Source organism: Channa argus, chromosome 13, assembly GCF_033026475.1.
Source record: "Channa argus isolate prfri chromosome 13, Channa argus male v1.0, whole genome shotgun sequence".
Classification (NCBI taxonomy): domain Eukaryota; kingdom Metazoa; phylum Chordata; class Actinopteri; order Anabantiformes; family Channidae; genus Channa; species Channa argus.
The window spans coordinates 24,652,247-24,673,071 of record NC_090209.1 but is presented as its reverse complement, the minus strand read 5'-3'; the positions used below and the strand labels follow the sequence as shown (position 1 = coordinate 24,673,071).

Sequence of the window (20,825 nt, the reverse complement as noted above, 5' to 3'; positions counted from 1 at the left end):
ATTTCTTCCTCGACCAGTTAGTTTTACTTAAGACATGTTTGTTCAACACAACGTAGCATTTTTCATGCAATTCAAATCAAGAAACATTCTTATGTCAACTGGTTAAATTAGTTATTATTTATTTGTGTCTGATATACAATCAGGAACACTGTTGCGTATTGTGTGATGAAAAAGTTTAACCCTGTGCACATATACTGTATAATTTAATGAGAAACTTTTTTTTATTTTTTTACAAATGCACACACAGTATTTCTGGCTGATAATCCAGCTAACCCAGTTATTTCAGTTCTTTTTTAATATGATTTAAATACTGATATACAAAAGGAGGTAAAACCAAGTGTAAGAGTAATCACAATAATCACATGGGTCTTTCTAAAGACATGAGAATGACTTTAGCTTCCGTTTAAAACAGAAGCAATCATCAAGAGAGGGGTTTCCCTTTTAGAAGTGGGCTGTTCCCACTTCCCTTCAGGCATTACAGACTTATGAGAATACATACCATAGGCCACTCAAAAGAAAAATGAAGCATTTAAGGTAAACAATGCTGAGATTGAACATAAAATGACATTTATGACATATGACAATTCTGTATTTTGTAATTGTGGGAAAAGAAAATCAGGTGAACTATTTAGAATATTCCCTATGAGATGCTAAAACCATGCACAGCACTTCATCTATATTAATTCAAAATTACATCTTGATAAAATCTGCCTTACATCCCACTTCACTGGGAATAAAAAAAAAAAAAAAAAACACGTACAAGATATATTTGTATGAAGTTTGGAACGGCTTTGAACATTGCAGATGTTTTCAAGTATGGAGATAATCCGACCAGGCAATGCAAAGAAAAGTTAGCAATAACAACAATATTAATTACCATCATTATTTTAGGTCCAAATTCAGATGACAAGCCATGATTTAACTGAAGTATCTCATAATCTTGGCTTGGTAGCTCCATGTGTGACAATGTTAAAAATTAAAGTGCAAAACTGACTTTTCTGTTTTCCTGCAGGAAATCGTCAATCAAAAAAGGCAATGACATAATAAATATAATGTAATGAAATTGACTCAATTTGCTACGCTCATGGTTGAAATGTGGTTTTTCTCTGCAGTGAACAACATGCATGAAACAAAAACAATCCCCGACACAATCAAGCCCCCTTAAAAGAAGTCGGGCACAGCTCCGCAGTCAGGGGTCAACATGTCCTAAAATGTGTTAACAATGTTCTTTTATTTATTTAATTCAAATGTCATTCAGGCCTACAGCTGGGTTTTAGATCATCCTATATGATGACATCATTTAGACCGATACTAAGAGCACAAAAGAAAATATTAATCAAGGCTTCTGATTAAAACAAACGAGGCACTTCTCTGCCAGGAGGTTGCACACAGCTCAGTATTTCTGTCACGGCTGTCCAAAATGGCACCGCTTCATTTTTCTTCCTCTCTCTACGTTTAGCATTAAATTATTCTAATATACACCAATATTTTAATGGTTTCTTTGAATTTACAACACAGAAAATGAAGCAAATAAAAGTCTTTGGGGAACAGCATAACCAAAGTCATACATCTCTGAAAAACAACCCAGCAAATGATTAAATAATGTACAACACTTCCTTTACTTCTGTTGTAGTTTAAATGTATGATTACAGCACCAACATAATGATGTAGACTGCACCGTACAGTACTTCATCCACACATCTTCATGGTGTAACATGGTTACATGAGAAGATACGCCGGTTTGTCCTATTATAATTATGGAGACCCGTTTTTGTAACATTGGTCAGACTCAGAGTCACATTCAAAGTTGTAAAAACAAACAAGAAAAAAATGATCAAAAACTATAGGAAATGTTTGATGCTACAAGTTTGATTATAGCTGTAAACTTGTCCCACATGCCCTTTCTACCCCACCTTAAATCATAATGTAGGTTTAGCCAATAGCTGAAATGCAATTCCTTATTACAATAATATGACAATGCTAAAAAAAAAAAAAAGACACATTATTGATTTTTGGCTCATCTCCTGCATAAAAAACGTGATATGTAAGGGGAATCTATAAGTGGAGAAGTGTATGGGCCACTGCAACATTACTCGCCAAGTTCAGATGCTACATAACTTAGGAAGAAGCTTTAGACGATCAGCCTCACAGAAAAACCAAGAAGTATGAGAAGATTTGTTCTTAACTGTCATGTTTAAGTGTTTTTAGAGAATTTGTGGCATTCACTAGTTTTCCTGCAAACTCCAGACACGGTCTGCAGTTCATAAGAGAAAATGTCTTATGTGTGCTTTGTCTTGATTGACATCTTGGTTAAGGCGTTGTTTCTGTAAATATTCCCATGAACCAGAGCAATTTCAACATTCGACTTTCTTTAAAGCTGGATTATCCCTTTTGATTTTAAGTATCTTGGGAAATTTAACCGCGACACCTTAGTAAGTTGTTGGGCCTAAGAACAATTTTTAAACAAAGTCAAGGAAAAGGGCAACACTGGATAAACGCACCATGTGGCTGTTAATTGTTAATTTTTGCACAACTTCTTACCGTCAAGTGCAAATCACAAAGTTTAATGCATCTGCAACCTCAGAAGACATGATGACAAATAAAGCTGTTTTATCTCCAAATCAAGCTGAAAAACTAACATGTACTGTAATGATGACTATACACATAAGAAAGATTTGTGTTCAAGCATAAACAGAATGAGAAGATTATTAACAGCCCAATTGAACGTGGGAGGTGGTCTACAGCTCCATGGGGCCAAAACAGTCTTCTGAACAGCTCATCGAAAGTAATAATCCAATAATGCAATCAAGAAGTGGGTGAAGGGGACGCTTCAGCTGTTGGGGAGGGAATGGTGGTTGCGAGATTATAGGTTGAGTTCGGAGAAGATGACTGAGGTGAAGCTAAAGGGCTGTAAATGGGCCTGGCTGAGGTGGGTGAAGAAGGGGAGTGCTGAGCTGCGGTTGCCGTCGTTGGGGAGTCCGAACTAACCTCATCCCCTTCTTCAGAGTCCCACACTTCACTCTGCAAGTAGTCTGCAAATAAGGCCTTGGCCCGCTGCAGCACCCTGCTTAGGTTGTGCCGCCGCACGAGGCGATCAAAGTGCATAGCCAGCTCATTGTAATCCAAGCTGTTCTTAATGATGTGGTCTCGGTGTTCCAGCAGGATGGACAGGCACAGGAACAGCATGAATGGATTGCCTTTGCCGAACTCTTGAGGTGGCGGCAGGGAACACGGCTTAATGCTGGTGGTCTCGGCTTTTGAAGAACTGGGCGTGTTAGCTGTGGTGCTGGGAGACTTGTTGCCGGGTGAAGGGAGATTGTTGGAGGACGACCTGCTGCCAGACAGCGACGAGCCTCTTCCAAAGGACAAAATGGGTGAGGAGAGTAGGGATCGATTCTGGGCATGGGAGGGAGATGCAACAGATGTTTTTACAGTGGAGGTTGTGGGTGAGCCTGTACTGCTGAGCACTTGGGCAGAGGAGGACAACACTTTCGAGACAGGCGAAGTTGGTAAGGCCTCTCCTCCGTTGGTTGTGGGTGGGGATTTAGGAGGAGAGTCTGGAGAATCACCTGGCCAGCTGGAGGGTGAGGCTGAAGATGTGGGAGAAACAGAAGATTCCGTTTTCCAGATTGGTAGCCCGTTAGGAAAGAGAGGGGGCGTTGTCTTTGGAGATAAACCATTTTCACAGTTTTTTATAAGAGGGGTTTTCTCTCCTGGGTCATCCTCACTGTCAATTGTAGACTGACGCCTTGCAGAGCCAGGTACTGAATTTGATGCCATCATTTCTTGGGGCTGCTCAGTGTCCTCCATATCAAAGCTGTCTTCATTTCGGGCAGTGTAGTATTTAAATTCCCCAAAACTAGGTTGTCTCTCAAAAATGTGAGCCTGCAAATCTGCCTTGTCTGTGCTTAGTTGATGAATATTAGAATCATTGGCCTCACTTCCCTTAGCAGCCCCATTTTGCCAATCTTTTTCTTCTACGATAGCATTCCTGCTCACATCTGGTTCTTCTCTTGAAGGCCTCAGCATGTGTCGCCTTCGCTGCTTCTCTTTTTGATCTTTATCGTCTTCGAGGCAGTTCTCAACCGTCTTTTCCTTTTCTGTGCAGACCATACCTTCATCGGTCTCCAGTGGTGGTCCCAGAAGCTCCACTTCAGTTTCAGGGGGATCTGGGGGCAGCGAGCTCCAAGTAACCTCTAGCATCCTTAAAGCATCGTCAAACGCAAACTCTCGCTTGAGCTCCAGAAGCAGCCAACGGTAACAGAAGAAGAGGTCGTCAGCTCCTCTGGACACCAGGTAAGAGTAAAACTCAGGATCAGAGTAGTGGAGAAGCAGTTTCAGATGCTGGAACTTAATAGACATGAGCTGCCCATCTGGCCGGAAGTTCCCCTCCAAACGTTTCATAATGCCACAAAAGCAAATGAAGGCATGCGCCTCATTGTCCATTACAGCAAGTATAGGGGAGGCAATATCGCTCATGCCTTGACAGTATGATATCTGAAAAACAACACGTCCACACAAAGTTACAGACGTCTACAGCGAACTAACAAACAACTCAATATCGATACCTTTAGCTTGCACTGGTATTTAGTAACAAGTCTTTTAGTTCATATTAGACTAGGAACTTAATTTATTTCATTTCAATAATTTCTACGCAGTGAATCTGAGTTAATAATCAATGACTGACAGTCCTGTGATAACTGTAAAGTATCTGATTAAGTGTGGAAACATGAAACACAATGTGAAATACAGTAACTAAAAAAAGAATGTTTTCCCTCGTGGCTGCTCCCAGCATGCTACAAACTCTATAGTTCCCATTTTGGATCCCTTGTTGGCAAAATATCTAGAGTCGATAAAGTCTGAGATAAATTAATCTCTTATCATACATTTAATCGGCTCATCTTCTGTCTGTAAACATCACAGCTGATCTATATTTCATATCATCTGTGGCTAATCACTTTCCAGGTTTTAACTTCAGGTTGTCAACATCAATAAGGGCTCGATGAGAAACCACAGTTTCTCTAGGGAAGCTGATTAGAGATATTAATTGTGTTATTTAATTTAGCATCCTGTTTTTTGTAAATATTGAATGTTAAAGCAACAGACTGCAAGTCGGATACCGTGGGTCTTCTTCAGACCCAATCTTTAACCAGGTGATTAAAAATCTCTACAAACCTGTGGATGTGTGATGGCAAATGTGGTGAGCAGATCTGTGAGGGCAGTCAAATGTGGACTGTCTTCTGAGCCTGCATAGTACGGATGAGCTCGATCGGTCCTCAGGACGTCCTTGAGAACATTTCCACGAATAAATTCAAGTTCCTCATGAGTGACCCGCCCTGTCCACTCTCTCTTTAGTTGGTCATATTCCCTTGTCTTCCTCTTCATGTAGTCCATTCTTTCCTGTCCACTCAGTCCATCAGGGTAAACATTCAGGAGGTACCGCCAAACAACCTAACACAACATCGGAAAATGGAAAACTTTATCCTTCATTGATGAACAACAATTATAAAATACTAATAATATAATATATCAATAGATGATTTCCACCCAGTGTCAGCTGGGATTGGCTCCAGTCCCCCCCCATTAGCACATAAAATGGTTTAGCTAATAGATGGACTGGTTTTGGATTTCTTGTTGAGTTACATCATTAATTGATACACTTTTTGCTTTACCTTGCGGAGTGAAGGCTCCACACCACCATGGTAGATCCGCAGTCGGAGTTCCTCAGGGCGTGTCAACTGGCCTTGTCCGTTAAGGTAACTGTGAAACTCAGCATCACTCAGAGGAGGCTTAAAAGGCTTGATTTCCTCCCCATAAGACCAGCTGAAGGCTTGCTGGACTCTGGACAAGGTTCGGCCCACCTGAAGACAATTGAACAAGGACAAATTAGCAAAAAGCCTAAATCACTTAGGTCGAAGTTAAAAGGGGACAATATATAAGAAGGCACCTGGGACAGTAGAGACTGTGTGAAGGGAAGAGCAGCAGATGCCAAGGATCTAGTCCTGTCTGCAAGGAGCTGCTCAGAGCCAATCACGTCTTTAGGGCTTATGATGTCCCACTCTTCCATAACAGGACCTGCAGTTGAAGAAAACAATGATCACACTTAAAGGACGCCTTTACTGATTTTGAAGTTGCTTCTTATAGTTCTAGTTTGGGTAGTACATGCACACAAATGCCATTAAACTTCCCATTGACTTGCCTATATCAAAATATCTCTCTACTTGCAGCTGAAATATGTCTCCAGATGACATCACTTGGAGGAACCTTCAGTTCACATTATGTCATCTTGTTCCTCACACTATGAAGTTTATGATCATGGTCAACCTGCTTTTCCAAAGCTCCCCCAGATGACATCATCTCAACTCCTAATGATGAAAAACTCCTCTGGCTGATGTCATCTGGAGGAGTTTTTCAGCTAGAATTGGAGAAATATTATAATATAGGGAAGACAGAGGTAAGTTTAAAAGCAATAATGTACATTTACAGCCTAAACTAAAGCCATAGAGAGCAAGGTGAGAGTCGCCCTTTGATCATGAGCTTTAGCTCTATTTTATACTCAAGTGATTCATAGTTTCCTGTATAAAAACAAGTGTCCACATGAACAGTTCCTTGACACTAGATTCTCCTCTTTCAACAACCTACCCCCCCCCCCACCCTCCATGAGTGATTCCTTCTTCCTTTAAAATGTGTTTTAACTTTCAACACTTCCTCTCAGCAGCTCTAGGTTCAGTCCAATATACACTTTAAAACAAATCCACTGTCCACTGTACTTGCTCTGGTCAGATATGCCATTTGGACAAATGTCATTACCCCTGTTAGCTAAATGTATTTATTTCAAGCAAAATAACCACGTATTTGATTATTCCTACTTAACTACTGTCTAATCTATGTGTGGTCTTATTAAAATGCAAACCAATTGAGGAAGCCTTTTATACACTCATGTGTATTCAAGGTTCATTTGAAGTTTAGTTTCATACATGCAACTAAGTCAAAATTGTCTTCAACATTACACAAAAACTCTACACTTAAGATCTCTTTATATGTTTCTTTTAAACTTTTTGTAACTTAATGTGAAGTTACACTAGCGTTCTTACTGTCTTCTGAGGGTTTTATGTCCATCTTGAGCTGCAGATAAGGTTTGGCAGCACTGACAAATGCAACGTCCAATTCCCAGTCAGACACCAGGGACAGGTACATTTCAACACCATTCCGATCTCGAGACAGGTAACTTATCCCGAAATTCCGCTTCCTAAGTTAAAAGACAAATAAACGAAAACAATTCTGACACACATGTTGTAACAGGACAAACGCTGATAGCTTTTGTGTCTATATGACTGATGGTGAGTTTAGCCAAGGTAATTAATCTTACCCATTCAAGTCAAAGGCTCTGATAAGTATGTGTTGCAGGACTTCCAGTGATGTTATCTGAGGATCAACGGCAAAGGAGCGAAACTCCACAGGAAGCACCCCATCACATTTCTGCAAGGCAGTATGTCATGATCTCTACAATATCACTTACAAATGTTGAAAAAGTAGGCTGTATACTTTACAAACAGTAAAATGTTGATGGTTTTATATCCAAAGTGTAATACAGAATGTGTGTACTGCACACACACTCAAAACGCCGTTTACCATAATTGTGCTGTTTCCCCTTTTTATTGCACTGTGGGGCAATAGTGTCAAACAACACCCCGGTCAAAGTTGAGCCCTTTCAGTCTGCATGCTAAGATTTGAAATAAAACTTAGTCCAGGTTAAATGCACTACAAATAATTATAAAATTGTTATATCAATATACTATAGATCAGCATTCAGCAAAAAATGTACAAATCCACAAATTACATAACCAATTTTTTTTTTTTTTGAGGAGTTTAATTAATTCTAACATCATACATTATGAGAGACATTTCATGGTTATCAGCTTCAGCTTCCGTAGACATGTAGCCCTGGTTTGTGCCCCACATTATCAGCATACATTCGGGTCACAGAGGTAATCACTGGTTTTTCTAAAAGTCAAAGAACACTGATGTCAGAAAAATGCAGAAAATCTCTAAAGACTCTTGTTGATTCAGAAGCAGACAGGCAACTTTGGAAACAGTTTTCTTTATCGGTTAGTGGAATTAATATTTAATGTGAGGGTGAATGGTTGTCTGTATGTGTATGTCTCTCTGTGCTGGCCCTGATAGACTGGAGGCCTGTCCAGGGTGCACCCGGCTTTTTGCCCAGTGACACCTGGGATAGGCTCCAGCCCCCTGCGACTCTAAAAGGGAGGCATGGATAAAAACCTGTTATCATCCAGGTAAAGATGTAGTAGATAACCAAGTAAATATACTCAAAATGTTCCCATATTATGTGTTCCTTTTACTTTAACTCCACTACAATTCAAAAAGAAATCTGCACTTACAGTCATACACTACTCATTACTTTTTACAAAAAGCCAGCTTTCAGTAAACAAAGTGGTTCCACCTTAACCAGCTGCTGTTCTTGTTCCACACTGAGAGGCTTGTTTTCTAATTCAGGCTTCACAACAGCCACATCATTACCGCTGGTGGTCTTTTTATTGTAATGGAGAACCAGGGTCAGCATGGCCACTCTGAGTAGTCTGCAGCTACACAGCCCCATACACAGCAAAATATGATACACTGAGTGCAGAGGTGGTACAAGTACAAAAACGTAATACTCCAGTAAAAGTGCAAGTATTGGCCTAAACAATCTCCACTAAACGTACCACTGAAAATCTTTCACTCAAGTACAAAGCAGATTATCTACATTTTATTTAAAGTACAAATTTAAAAGTACTCCACTAAGAAAACAATGTGTCTTAAACAATAATGATTATGTTAATTATGGGAAAACAGCTAGATTAGGTATTTCATAAAACATAAGGTTCAAATGTCACTGTGGAGCTGATCTTAACCACTTTATGTGCTTACTTAAATGATATAGCAATGTTTTTTTTTTTAAATAAAAACCTATTTATATTAAAACTGCCCAGTGGTATTAATGTTTTGATTGGTCTAAATTTCCTTTGACATCATTATCCCGTTTGAAAACCTGTCAAACAAATTAGGACATTTATGCTATAAACAGCATCAAATTCAATATTTACAGTGTTTTTCGAATTGTACTTAAAAATCCCCAGTACTACTACAGTAAATTCTAGCGTAATTACTTTAACTTAAGTACCTGAAGTGGAGTCTTTTTTTATTTAAGTTGTACTTGAGTATATCGCGTCTATCTTTGACAAAGTTTTTTAAAAATAAGATTCTATTTCCTGTCTCAACTTTTTCCCCTCAGCTGGTTGATGGGCTACCATGTTTGTTTTGATTTTTGACATTTGTGGAATGTATATTTTATATTATATTTAATTCCCGGCAATAACCTAAAACACTGCCTGTTAATTAACCTTTAAAAACACCTTTGTGACCCCAATGTATTGTTATGTCAACAACACGCGAGCGACTACAAACACAGACAGCGCCGTTTGGTTTACGGTTAATAAATATCCCGTGTTTTACCCGATTTTTAGCTAATGCGTAATTCTTTTTACACAATGTAACTAACGTTACCTCGGGTAACGGCCGTCACGAAGGTCTCGTGCGCGCACGCCTCACGCACGAGCTTGCTGAGCAGGCAGGTGACGTCAGTGTGTGCGGGATCGTCGCCTCGACATACTGTTGTGTTGGACGGTTTAGGTCAGGTGCTTGAACTGAGCGTTGGCAGTGTGTCAGCTCTGAGGCATAATGGTGTTGAACACGGTCGGAGCAGCGGGACAGAAATGACCGATTAAGCTCCCTCAGCTGTTCTTAACAGACAAACAAACAATGTGGCGATAAACAAAATGTAAGCGCGGTGCAGGCTCGCTGTCGCCAGACAAACGGTTCTACAGCAAATGTCACACGACCTTTAACGCTTAAGCATATATCTGCCAGACTATTGAATAAACAGTGGAACGGGTTTGCTAGCTAACTACCGAGCTGACGTTGGCGGACTATTTGTTGCTCAAACCTCCAGCATCCTACCTTGACTTTGACACGAACCACCCCCCTCTCCTCCTCCCCGGCCATTTTAAAGCCTCCGTCTCGGATCAGGGTCGTTGTTCTGGGTTTTGTTTTCCTTCTACACCGACATGGTGATCAATAACATGATGGGGAGGGGGAGAGGGAAAAAAAAAGCCATTGGCCGGGTTCCTCTAGTTCGCGATCGTCTTCTTCTTCCTCTTCTTCTTCTTCTTTATACCGAGTTTGTAGCTCTTTTAGCGCCATCTAGTGAACATCCACTGTAACCACGTCTTCACTAAGCCGCAGGTATATTAGGGGGAAAAAAATCAAGTTTTTCTTTTAAAACTGCCAAATCACCAAAAGCAACAGTCTAAACCTGACAATTATTAAAACTGAATAAAAATTAGTTTTAAAAGTTAAAGCAAAAAATAAATTCCTTAAATTTCAGATGCTACAACCTTGGATATTTTTTTTAAAAAGGGAACATTCGGCATTTCCCAACATATTTTTTTTTTATATTATACATTTGGTAAAACAATTCTGTAAGTCGATTAATTCCTTAACAGGGATGGAGCCAAAGTAAAAAACACTTTGGTATTTTTGGTTGAGATCATATGACCAGATGAAGGCACCTGCAGGTTAATAGTCTCAGTTGTAATTTTGTAAAAGTATAAAGTATCATAAAATGAAACACAAGTACAAATACCGTAACAGTGGAGTGGTGTAGTGGAGACATACTTATTTCGTCCAGATATACAATGATTGTGTTTATGTAAAAGATGAGTTGACAAAGTAAAGTTAGAAAATCCTAGACAAAATATCTTACCTTTAGCTTTACGATTAAATTAGTTGTGTAACTACTGTTTATGTGTTTTTTTCAAAGAATGATGCTCTGTGTAGCCTCAGACATATTAAAATAATGTATTACTATTTACAGCTGCCTTGGAGACCAAGCTCCTGCACTTTGTACAGGTCCATCGAGAGTTGTCCCAAACCAACATGCATCCATCTTTGCAGCACCTACCTGGTCATAAGACTCTAGCTTTTAGTGCATGCTGGGAAATGTATTTCTCTGTTACTCACTTCGCCTTTGCGCTCGACTACAGCAAACTATAGGAAACTCCACCTCCCAGAAACGGCGGTGCTGCGTTCAATTATTACTTCATTTCCACACTGGACAAGCCATAAATGTCAAGAGTTGTTACGTTTGCAGTAGCCTAACGCGATACGTTTTATAAAGCAGAACAACAGCGTCGTTTTCTTCGTCTTCTGAAAAGCCCTTCGAATGCAACAGAGAATTCTAGCTGTTTTTGTGATGGGAAGCCAGGAGGGGCAGCTTTGCTAAGTGGCTACTGTTAGTTCCTAGCTAACAGAAGATGGATGCTAGTCGTGTAGCCTGCTTTCCGTGGGAAGCCCACCCTCATATGAGCTAACTTTGTGTTATTAAATAACACCGGATGTTTTGCTGTTTTTCAGTTTGTTAGCTTTTTTTTTATTTGAAGTGCTACTTTAGCGATGGAGGAAGTTGACAAAATCTTGATTCACGCCCTCAAACAGGTCGGCACGTAAGTACCAATAACGACATATGTAGTAATTTTTGTGCGCATTGGCAACACAACAGTAGGTTAGTGAAGTGACATATGAGCTGACTAATAATAAGTTGTGGGATATGCAACATCCCTGTCAGAAAGAGTTCATGTGATAAATTAGCGAGGTCAGCATCATGTGATCTGAGACGTAACGTTACAGCGGCTTCAGAAAGTTTCATCTCCCCTCTGCTGTTTGCACAATTAGATGAAATGTAAAAGTAACAGGGACCGACCTCCTATTTAAGATTTCTTTCTTTGTTTCAGGTGAAATAAAACAAGCAGCACGGAAATGCAGTTTGATTGTTGAGAGTGTGAGTGTAAGGACAGTAAAAGGTTAATGAAAACTTTAAACACACTAGATGTAAATGTTTGTTACACTGGTGTTTAATGTATAACTTTATGGGCTGTTGTTAGGCCTTAGATCTTGCTGCAGTATCTTTACAGGGTTATGTTTACAGCCCTCACTATTTCCTCTCCCAACACCACATGCATGGAAGTTATTTTTCTCAAACAAAGTGTGGTGTGCCTGCACCATTGGGATGGGGAGCATCTCTGAACTACCATGTTCAGGCCCCTCCACTGATCTTTTTGGTCTGGCCACTCAGTCAGAAAGAGATCTGGCTTTAAGACAGTCTATTGCTGTTTGCTTCTGGTCATTATGTGTTGAAAGCTGAACCATCCTTCAAGCCTCAGCTTTTATTTACTGTGCAGCAGGTTTTCTTCGAGACATGTCCTTATTTTGCTGCATTGGTTACTCTATTACTCCCTGACCACTCTTTCAGTCCATGTTGCCAACGTGCCCCCAGCACTTCATATGTTCTGTTAGAGTGACTGTTCCCGCTCACCTCCCTGACCAAGGGCCTTCTTTTCTGGTTGCTCAGTTTGGCCTGATAACCAACTCATGGGGGTTCCAAATAAGTGACTGTATTTTTTTTCTTATTTTTTTTTATCCTGTGAATTCAGGGTGGCCACCGATGATCATTTGTCCGCATGTTGATTTGGCACAGTATTTACGCCAGATGCCCTTCCTGATGCGACCCTCCCCAATTTAAACCGGGCTTGTGACAGTCACTGCACGGCTGAGGATGAGGATGGGCTTTTCGGGGTTTAGTGTCTTGCCCAGGGACACTTGGACTTTGACAAACTTTGACCTGTGGTTGGGAAGAGCAGGGCGCGAACCTCCGACCCCATGTTCAGTTGGCGGTCACTTTACCAACTGAAGCCACTGTTTCCCACTGAAGCCACTGTTTTTCAACAGTGAGGACCTGTACATTTTTGTGAAGTTTTTGATTTATATAATAAATACATTTGCAACCAAACACATTTCAAATTAAATGTAGAACACAATAAAGTGTGCAATAAATGAAGCGGTCTGAGCTTTGTCTGAATACACTGTATTGTATTGGGTTAATTAAAAAAACTATTACAAGCTTGCAGTAGAACCAGCTAGTTCACTAACATGTGATTTCTGATCCCATAGGAAGGTGAATGAGGAGATTGACAGTGTCAAGCAGTTCAACAGTGAGCTGATAGTGGAGGCTGTGGTCAGATGTATCCGGGTGATCAATCCAGGTCTGGGCACTGCCCTGCCTACCTCACTCCCCCCAGGCATGTCTGCCCGATTCAGAGTGGGCATGAGCCTGGCACAGGCCTGCCAGGTAAAAGGAAATACAGTAAATCTTCTTAACACTTTAAGTTTACTTTACAATATAGGTTTCAAATTATCCAATTTCTATGTAGTGATTTACACGCATAGTATTTTTCTGACACCGTGTGTTTAATCAACCTAAGGAGAAAGTGTAACCAATATTTTTGGAGTGCAAATTAATGCAGGGTCAGTATTCCTGATATGGCATGTTGGTTTGCAGGACATTGGTTATAAAGGAGAGATAGGCTATCAGACTTTTCTGTATAGCAATGAACCAGAGATTCGCTCGCTGCTCATGTTCCTGGTGGAGAAGCTGCCCAGAGAAAGTGCTGAGGCCTCAGACCAGCAAACAGGTACAGAGAACACCAGTCTGTCTGTTGTCCACACAAAGGTACATTTCCTCTCATCAGAGAGGAAGAACTAATGTTGCATGTCATGACATTGTTACGTCTGCTGTCGTATTTGTGTCATAGCCCTCTTTCACATGATCTACGGAGAATCATTTCACACATGTGACACGGAGCAAGAGATGTCCCTGTCTTAAGCAGTCTTATGGGAAGTCCTCCCAACATTTGGGTCAGAGCAACATGCTCCACACACAGGCTCATGCACATTTCCGGACATTGTACTGGGGGACTTGCAGGATAAACTGAGCTTCTCTCTCGGGCCTCAAGAGGCCTTAATGTCAGTTATTATTTATCCTGCTTTGTAGCTGTCACATAAACATTATTACAGACAGGAGCCTTTGTCACTGAAGATTAAAATAGAGCAGAGCACTATTTTGTCCAAAATAACTACAAAGAAACTCAAGTGTTGTTTTAGCAAACTGTTAAAAATATGAAAGTGTGATGCCTTTTCATCTGACATAACTCAGAGAAAAACAGTTTTTTATTAAAAAAACAACTACAAGGACAGTTTTGGACAGCTTGCAGGATCCTCTCAAAACAATAATGGTGTGTTAAACATATTTGTCCCTGTGTCTCTGTGTTTGTCCCCGTCTGTGGCAGCCCATCTCAGAATGATTGGTATTAATGCATAATGCTTTTAATACTAATGAGTCCCTGATAACCACATTCCATTTTCTGCATTACATGCACTGTGTTTACAGCCAGAGTCTCTACTATGGTAACAGATGAGCATTCAACAACTGGTTCTGCCTGATTAGTTTGTCCTATGACATTTATTCAGCATTTTTTATAGAGGCTAAAGTCACCGTCAGTGACTGAGCTACGATTGTTTTGTCTGTGACCTTTAGACAAATAATTGAGGGAAAAACATGTTGACCTGAGCAAACATTTTACATATGCAGTCTGTCAGCATCGATACTACCCAGCAAGCAGAGTGAAAATATGGGGAAAGTTCTAGAGAATAACAGCAGACACAGACCTGAAATTTTTTTTTTTTTTTATGTGATTACTGCTTCATTCATGCTTGTGTGGATAATTTTGGAAATTTGGCCTTACTTAGTATGATTACCCAACCTCACAGCAGTGAAATGTCAAAAAAAACACAATATGACCAGTTTAGAATTCAGTTTATACCTTAAGTTGCATTGCTTTTGTTCTTCAGACGCGTTGCATCATTGAATTATTATCCTTCAAACTGAATAATACCAACTAAAATGTTAAGATTAAGCTTTAATTTGAGTGGGTTTATATAGAAAGAGCTGGGTGGATATGACCCTTTCAACACAACAATGGCCAAAGTTTAGGTGTTTAAATATAACAGACACAAATTCTACCAGTGATCCATCAGGACTTACGGGAAATTCAAATCTGTACCAGAAAATTGTGCTGTACATGTTTTGAAGAAGACATTGTACCACGATGGAAACATACTTGGAAACGCTGTCTTCTCTTCTTGGAGGTAAATCCGTCGTCCTCCAGAGAGCCATCGCTGCTGCAATCAAAGCCCAGTTGGTTGTGCCCTGGCTGCCTACAAACTGCAGACTGCCTCTCCACAGTGAAACACAAGTAAACTCTTTGAAATGTATTTTGTTTTCTGGAAAAAAAATAAATGTTTAATACACAATCAGCAACATCAGAAGTGTGGCCAATCCAGGCACACTGAGATGGATCAGACTAGCCGCATAAAGGCCGATCTTTGTAAGTCCTGTTTGTTGGCGCTGTGTAGCTGCCCTCAGAATGACTCGCTGTGCACAAGCAAAACTGCACTCAGCGCTTTGACTCAGTGAGTGGCAGTGAGACAGGACCACAGAGATGGAGAAAGTGTTATTTGTTCAAATTTGAGTTGTTTTATTTAAATTTTCTTTTAGTATATGGATTTAACTATCAAAACATGAAATAACTTAAAACAATATATGTCCGTAGAAATGATCGAATCTTGAAATTTCATCTGCCCAGAGAGATCCTGCTGACTTCTGACAAGCTTTACTTATTTATTTACTGTTTAGGGACTAGGAGAATTGCACAGATTCCATGCTCAGCCCCTCAGTTTACCGCACTGCACTAAAGGTCTGGGAAAGAAGCATCTGAAAGGTAGGGCTCTCATGCTGTATCTAAGGAGGTCCCTGTTTCACCACAGTCCCTCATTGTTCTTAATTTAGCCTAGAATTTTAAAATTCGTAGAACGTGAATAGTTATTCATAATTGTGGCCATATACACGTTGATATGTGATATGTTCTGAGGGAATTATGCAAGGACAGAGAGCTCCATACAGAAGATAATTGCTTCATTAAATGTAAAAAAATGTGTGTGTGTGTGTGTGTGTGCTGTCATTTCAGAGGTAATGGACTACCAACGAGATATTCTTCTTCCTGTGACTGCCCAGCCTTCCCATCATGCCTCTGTGGTGGCATCCATAATGGAGCAGCACACAGCAGAGCTGAGTGCAGCTCAGGAGTGGGACAACGAGTGGAACAGTCAGGGACTCTTGTCTCGCCTCACTCCACAGGTAAATCATCACACTCACAACAGTCACAAGTGGGAGATCGTCCGAGTGAGAAGCGTCCTCACGTGGAAAGATCCACTCGATTTCTATGTCCTGCACAAAATTTCATGTAAAACTGAATCTGTGGGAAACTGTCTGGCATTTACAGCTCATCGAAGCCAAGCATCTAATAAAAAAGGTGCAGTCGCTCAGTTGAGTGATAGAAACGTAATCAACACGCCCACTCGTTTGTTTTAATCCTCTCGACGATTCAGGACAGAGCGGCGAGCTGCACACATGAGCTCGCGTACATAATACGGACATTGTACTATGGGGCTTGAAGGATAAAGTCCAGATAATGTCAGTAGAGTTTCACTCGTACATTTGTATTCAAACATACAACCCCTCCTAAAAAAGTTAAAGTTAGGGTCATGTCAGTATTCCAGTGCAGTCTGAATAGAGGCTCATTTACACTACTATTCCAATTTTTTATTTTATTATTATTTTTTTGGTACCATGCTTTTAATTACACTCTATTAAATTGTTGATGTTTAACATTAAAGTTCTAATAGAAAAGCAGTTAAGCAGCTTTTGCCACTGATGTTTATGTTTAAAAGTATGTTGTACGTATGTGCCTGCATAAATGCCGATAAACCACTCAATGTTAAATGAGCTTGTCCGCTGTGCAGGAGTACCGGTCCAGGAAACTGACCCGGTTGCGCAAACGCATTGAAGAGCAGCTGCGGTCTGCTGCACTGCCTTCTCAGGACAGTTCCATCAGTGGTTCTCGCTCCACTTTTGATCTGAGTGAACTGCTGCAGGCATTCAGAGGCTCTGTCCCCTCAGATGACGTCCTGACCAAGGGCACTCACTTCACCCACACGCAAAAGTTCACATTCGCACAGGTAAGGACCTTTCGCTCCACCGGAAAAATGCAAAATCTGGGTTTAAAACAATCGCTTCTGAAGTGAGAGTTTGTAATGTGTGTGTGTGTGTGTGTTTTAGGAGTCAGCAGCTGTGACCAGCTCCATCCCCACCGGGCATCAGTCAGAGGGTGATATCCAGCTTCGTCAACAGGAGGAGCTGGCTTCATTCCAGCAGCAGCTTCAGCAGCTCTGCAGTGATGTTGACCAGCTAACAGCCAACATGAAGCTCCTGAGTGTGACTAATACGCAGGTAAAGCCTCAGCTGAATCTAATGGACTGATGACGTAACCTAGACACGAATGCGGACTGTTTATATTTGTGATATGTTTGGTGTAGGTGTTGGATGAGTTGAAACAGAGAGAGCTGGGGAACTCAGAAAACGAGGAGAAGATACAGGTCAAGAAGAAAACAATTGATCTGTTGCCGGATGCCGATAACAACCTCCTAAAGCTTCAGGTAGGGGGGCTGAGTAACGTCAGTGAAAAATGTCAACCTGCTGTCATGCCCAGATTTGGCGAAGATGTGTGTTCCTTCCTCTAGGCTCTGGTGGAGGCCAGCGCCAACCGGGTGGTGAACCTAGCCGCTCAGTGGGAGAAGCACAGAGCTCCACTCATTGAGGAGCACCGCAGACTCAAAGAAATATGCAGCAACCAGGATGTAAGTGGATCGTTACTGTGGGGATTTTAGTTGTCTAATAAAATAAGCCAAAGGCCATAAAATATATTAAAATGCCTTGAATTTTATTTACAAAAGTCCCAAACTCAAACATATTTCATTTACTTTTTCATTAACTCATTGATGCAAAGACCACATTACATTTTGCAGCTGAATACAGCAATCATTTGATATTTCGCCTAAAAAAAAAAAAAATGCGACAGGACAGACAATAATGAACTAGCTAATTAATTTGGCTGGTTGCATTTTCATTCTGCTCACTTTCTCAATCTTTCCCAGCTGGAGTCATCCAGAAAACTGGCTGAAATCAAGTCTCTGCATGAAAAAATCCGCGTGGCTACAGAGGAGGCCAAGAAGAAGGAAGAAATACACAAGCAGCTGGTAATAGACTAAACTTCTCTGGAGTCAAAATGAGTAAAGTTCTTTCACCTGGTGTTTATTAGCACAGGTGTGTCACACAAAGTCTGTTGACACAGGTTTGTTTAGCATCCTGTCACAACTGAGTTGGGACAATTAGTTGTCATTGACATCCCGCTGAATTTCTACAATGTTTGTTTGATTGTTGTATGTGCCTGTTGTCTCTACTTGTAGGTAACAGAGTTAGACAACCTTCCCCAGGACGTGTCTCGCTCAGCCTACACTCAGAGGATTCTGGAGATCGTCAGCAACATCAAGAAGCAGAAGGAGGAAATTACAAAGGTAACATTTGAAAGCAAATACTAAGAAGAGCAGTACATTTTTGTGGGTGTGAGGATACGTAAAACATGCAGAAATGAAAATCCAGTTTGTAAGTGGTTTTTATTTGCTTTATGTGCTGTGCTTCAGCTCTAACGCTCCTGATCAAATCCGTGTTGGCTTTGATTGGCAGATTTTGACAGACACTAAGGAGCTACAGAAAGAGATCAATAGCCTGACAGGAAAACTGGACCGGACCTTCGCTGTGACCGATGAACTGGTCTTCAAGGTAGCAGAGGTTTCCTCCTTTTATACAAGTGTCACAACGTGTTTCTGATTTGGTTACAACTTCTTAAAACTTAAACTGCAGCGACAGGTTAAGCAGTAACCAGCAGCTTGACCCCTGCTGAATATATTAACAAAATTAAGTGTTTGGCTTCATCTTAATGTGAATAAAAATGTCAGAAACACGACCAGGTTAAAATATTTTTAGAAACAATAGTGGTGCTCTTCAATTCTGTGGAATCTTCAATTTGTTGTTAATATTTATCTGATGTTCATGTATTTTCAGGAATATGATTTTTCTTTTTCTTTTCCTTGTCACGTGTAGGATGCCAAAAAAGATGAATCCGTCCGAAAATCTTACAAGTACCTGGCTGCCCTGCATGAAGTACGTCATCTTCACCGTTCAGATTTCTTGTATTTCACCTCTGGTTCTAGTCGGAAAAGGTTTTACATGTGATATGTCCACCTTGTATTGTTCTTTAGAACTGCAATCAGCTGATCCAGACCATTGAGGACACGGGTACAATTTTAAGAGAGATTCGAGATCTAGAGGAGCAGGTGGGATTCATTTACTCGATATTTTGTGAATTACCTTTTTTATTTTTCCACTGATTAATTTGCAGCGCAGGTCGTGCATGTTGTCAGAAACTCATGCAGTGGTAGGACCTGAGCAGCACATTTGTATCTGGTAGTAAAGACAAAAGAGACCCCTTTGAGTCACCACAGCATTAGGAATCCCTGCAAGATCAGTGGTACTGTGTTCTCGGCATCATCCGTACCGTAAACTCCTCGAGTGTCACCTTGTCTTCTGCTTTGTGCAGAAAAGGAAGTTCAGGAGGAAGACTTTCGATTTTCAGCCTCCTAGTAGACAGCCTTTAAATTTCTCAACACATACACAAAGTGAGCAAGGAAACGTGTGAACGCTGTCGTTGATGACGCAGCAATCAAAAGCAAGTATATCCGCACCTTTAATTGTCAATTAAATTGTCCACAGATTGAGACCGAAAATGGGAACAAAACTGTGTCCAACCTGGAGAGGATCCTGGACGACTACAAGGCCATTCGTCAGGAGAATGCTGTGCTCGCTGCCAAAGTCAGAGAGGGCTGAAGAAGGTGCTGATGCTTTCTGCTCTGCCTGCTGAGGCTGACGTTGCAGTAAAACCTGGAGTCGTACACAGACCTGCATGGGACTGAAACAGCTCTCCAGGTTTCAAACTGAGGAGACTGCTGTTCATTAACATCACTATCTGTTAATGCCATTGGAGACCTGCCTTTTTTTTTTTTTTTCCTTTTTTTTTTTTTTTTCTTTTTGGGACCATGGAAACTAATCAGGCAGTTTATTAATGCACAACCTGCATGTATGAACGAAGAGGAGGAGTTTTAGTTTTTCATTTAAAACTAGTTTGTGGCTGGACGTGCTCTCAGAGCGTCCATGGCACTGGTTCTTTGTTCTGTATCCAGATGAAACGCTGGACAGCAGAGGGTGCTGCGAGCCGTTGCTGTTCAAATGCATTGCGATTCCTATTTCTCGATGAAATGTTTTCATAAGATATCTTGATTAAAGTCTAATGTTTAACTTGAAATTTTTAATACAGGAGTCATTCCACCACATTCAGACATTAGTAGATCATTTTTTGTCTTATGATTATCAACTGAATGTGTTGAGTGAATGGCATTTGAATGTAGTCCATTAATGTCATCCCGCCCCATCAGCAAAGTATTGTTGTATGTATGGCACCAGCTTCAATAAAGATGCCTTACAAAGTTGAAGACCCTTAGGAATGATCATGACTGGACCTGCTGTCATCTATGTTATCTAACACCACAATTACAGTGCATCCAGGAAGTATTCCTAAACTTAGTCTTATTCTAAAATGGATCAAATTCTACATCCAATACCCCATAATGACAATGTGAAAGATTTTTTTTGTTTGTTTCATTTTGAAAAATGAAACAAATCACATCCTTTGCCATGAAACTCAAAATTGAGTCCTTGATGATGTTTTTAATTGATCCACCTGTGGGAAATTCTGTTTATTGGACGTGATTTGGAAAAGCTTACACCTGTCTATATAGGGTGCAGTGTATGTCAGAGCACAAACCAAGACATGAAGTCCAAGGAATTGACTGCAGACCCC

General features: G+C 40.6%; 2 protein-coding genes across 11 annotated transcripts; one reads left to right on the top strand and one right to left on the bottom strand.

The window, feature by feature from the left end:
- Positions 1 to 1,212: 1,212 nt before the first annotated feature.
- Positions 1,213 to 10,270, bottom strand: tbc1d25 (TBC1 domain family, member 25). 8 transcript variants are annotated; one of them, XM_067528433.1, is made up of 10 exons: positions 10,021 to 10,270; positions 9,568 to 9,803; positions 7,892 to 8,004; positions 7,633 to 7,723; positions 7,370 to 7,479; positions 7,095 to 7,249; positions 5,948 to 6,075; positions 5,673 to 5,861; positions 5,176 to 5,451; positions 1,213 to 4,497 (listed from the first exon to the last, which is right to left on the bottom strand). In XM_067528433.1, exons 4-10 carry the CDS (start codon positions 7,633 to 7,635, stop codon positions 2,806 to 2,808), a joined length of 2,553 nt encoding a protein of 850 aa, XP_067384534.1. In that variant the 5' UTR covers positions 7,636 to 7,723; positions 7,892 to 8,004; positions 9,568 to 9,803; positions 10,021 to 10,270; the 3' UTR covers positions 1,213 to 2,805. The 8 variants fall into 8 exon arrangements, with proteins under 8 accessions (XP_067384534.1, XP_067384533.1, XP_067384532.1 ...); XM_067528432.1 differs by having other exon boundaries at positions 9,568 to 9,798; XM_067528431.1 differs by lacking the exon at positions 9,568 to 9,803.
- An 876-nt stretch (positions 10,271 to 11,146) lies between these two features.
- Positions 11,147 to 20,457, top strand: ccdc22 (coiled-coil domain containing 22). 3 transcript variants are annotated; one of them, XM_067528444.1, is made up of 17 exons: positions 11,147 to 11,564; positions 12,552 to 12,845; positions 13,069 to 13,246; positions 13,457 to 13,589; positions 15,103 to 15,209; positions 15,650 to 15,734; positions 15,981 to 16,150; positions 16,816 to 17,031; positions 17,132 to 17,302; positions 17,389 to 17,508; positions 17,593 to 17,709; positions 18,007 to 18,108; positions 18,319 to 18,426; positions 18,596 to 18,691; positions 19,013 to 19,072; positions 19,171 to 19,245; positions 19,682 to 20,457. In XM_067528444.1, exons 2-17 carry the CDS (start codon positions 12,778 to 12,780, stop codon positions 19,793 to 19,795), a joined length of 1,920 nt encoding a protein of 639 aa, XP_067384545.1. In that variant the 5' UTR covers positions 11,147 to 11,564; positions 12,552 to 12,777; the 3' UTR covers positions 19,796 to 20,457. The 3 variants fall into 3 exon arrangements, with proteins under 3 accessions (XP_067384545.1, XP_067384547.1, XP_067384546.1); XM_067528446.1 differs by lacking the exon at positions 12,552 to 12,845 and having other exon boundaries at positions 11,148 to 11,556; XM_067528445.1 differs by lacking the exon at positions 12,552 to 12,845 and having other exon boundaries at positions 11,148 to 11,564.
- Positions 20,458 to 20,825: the final 368 nt, after the last annotated feature.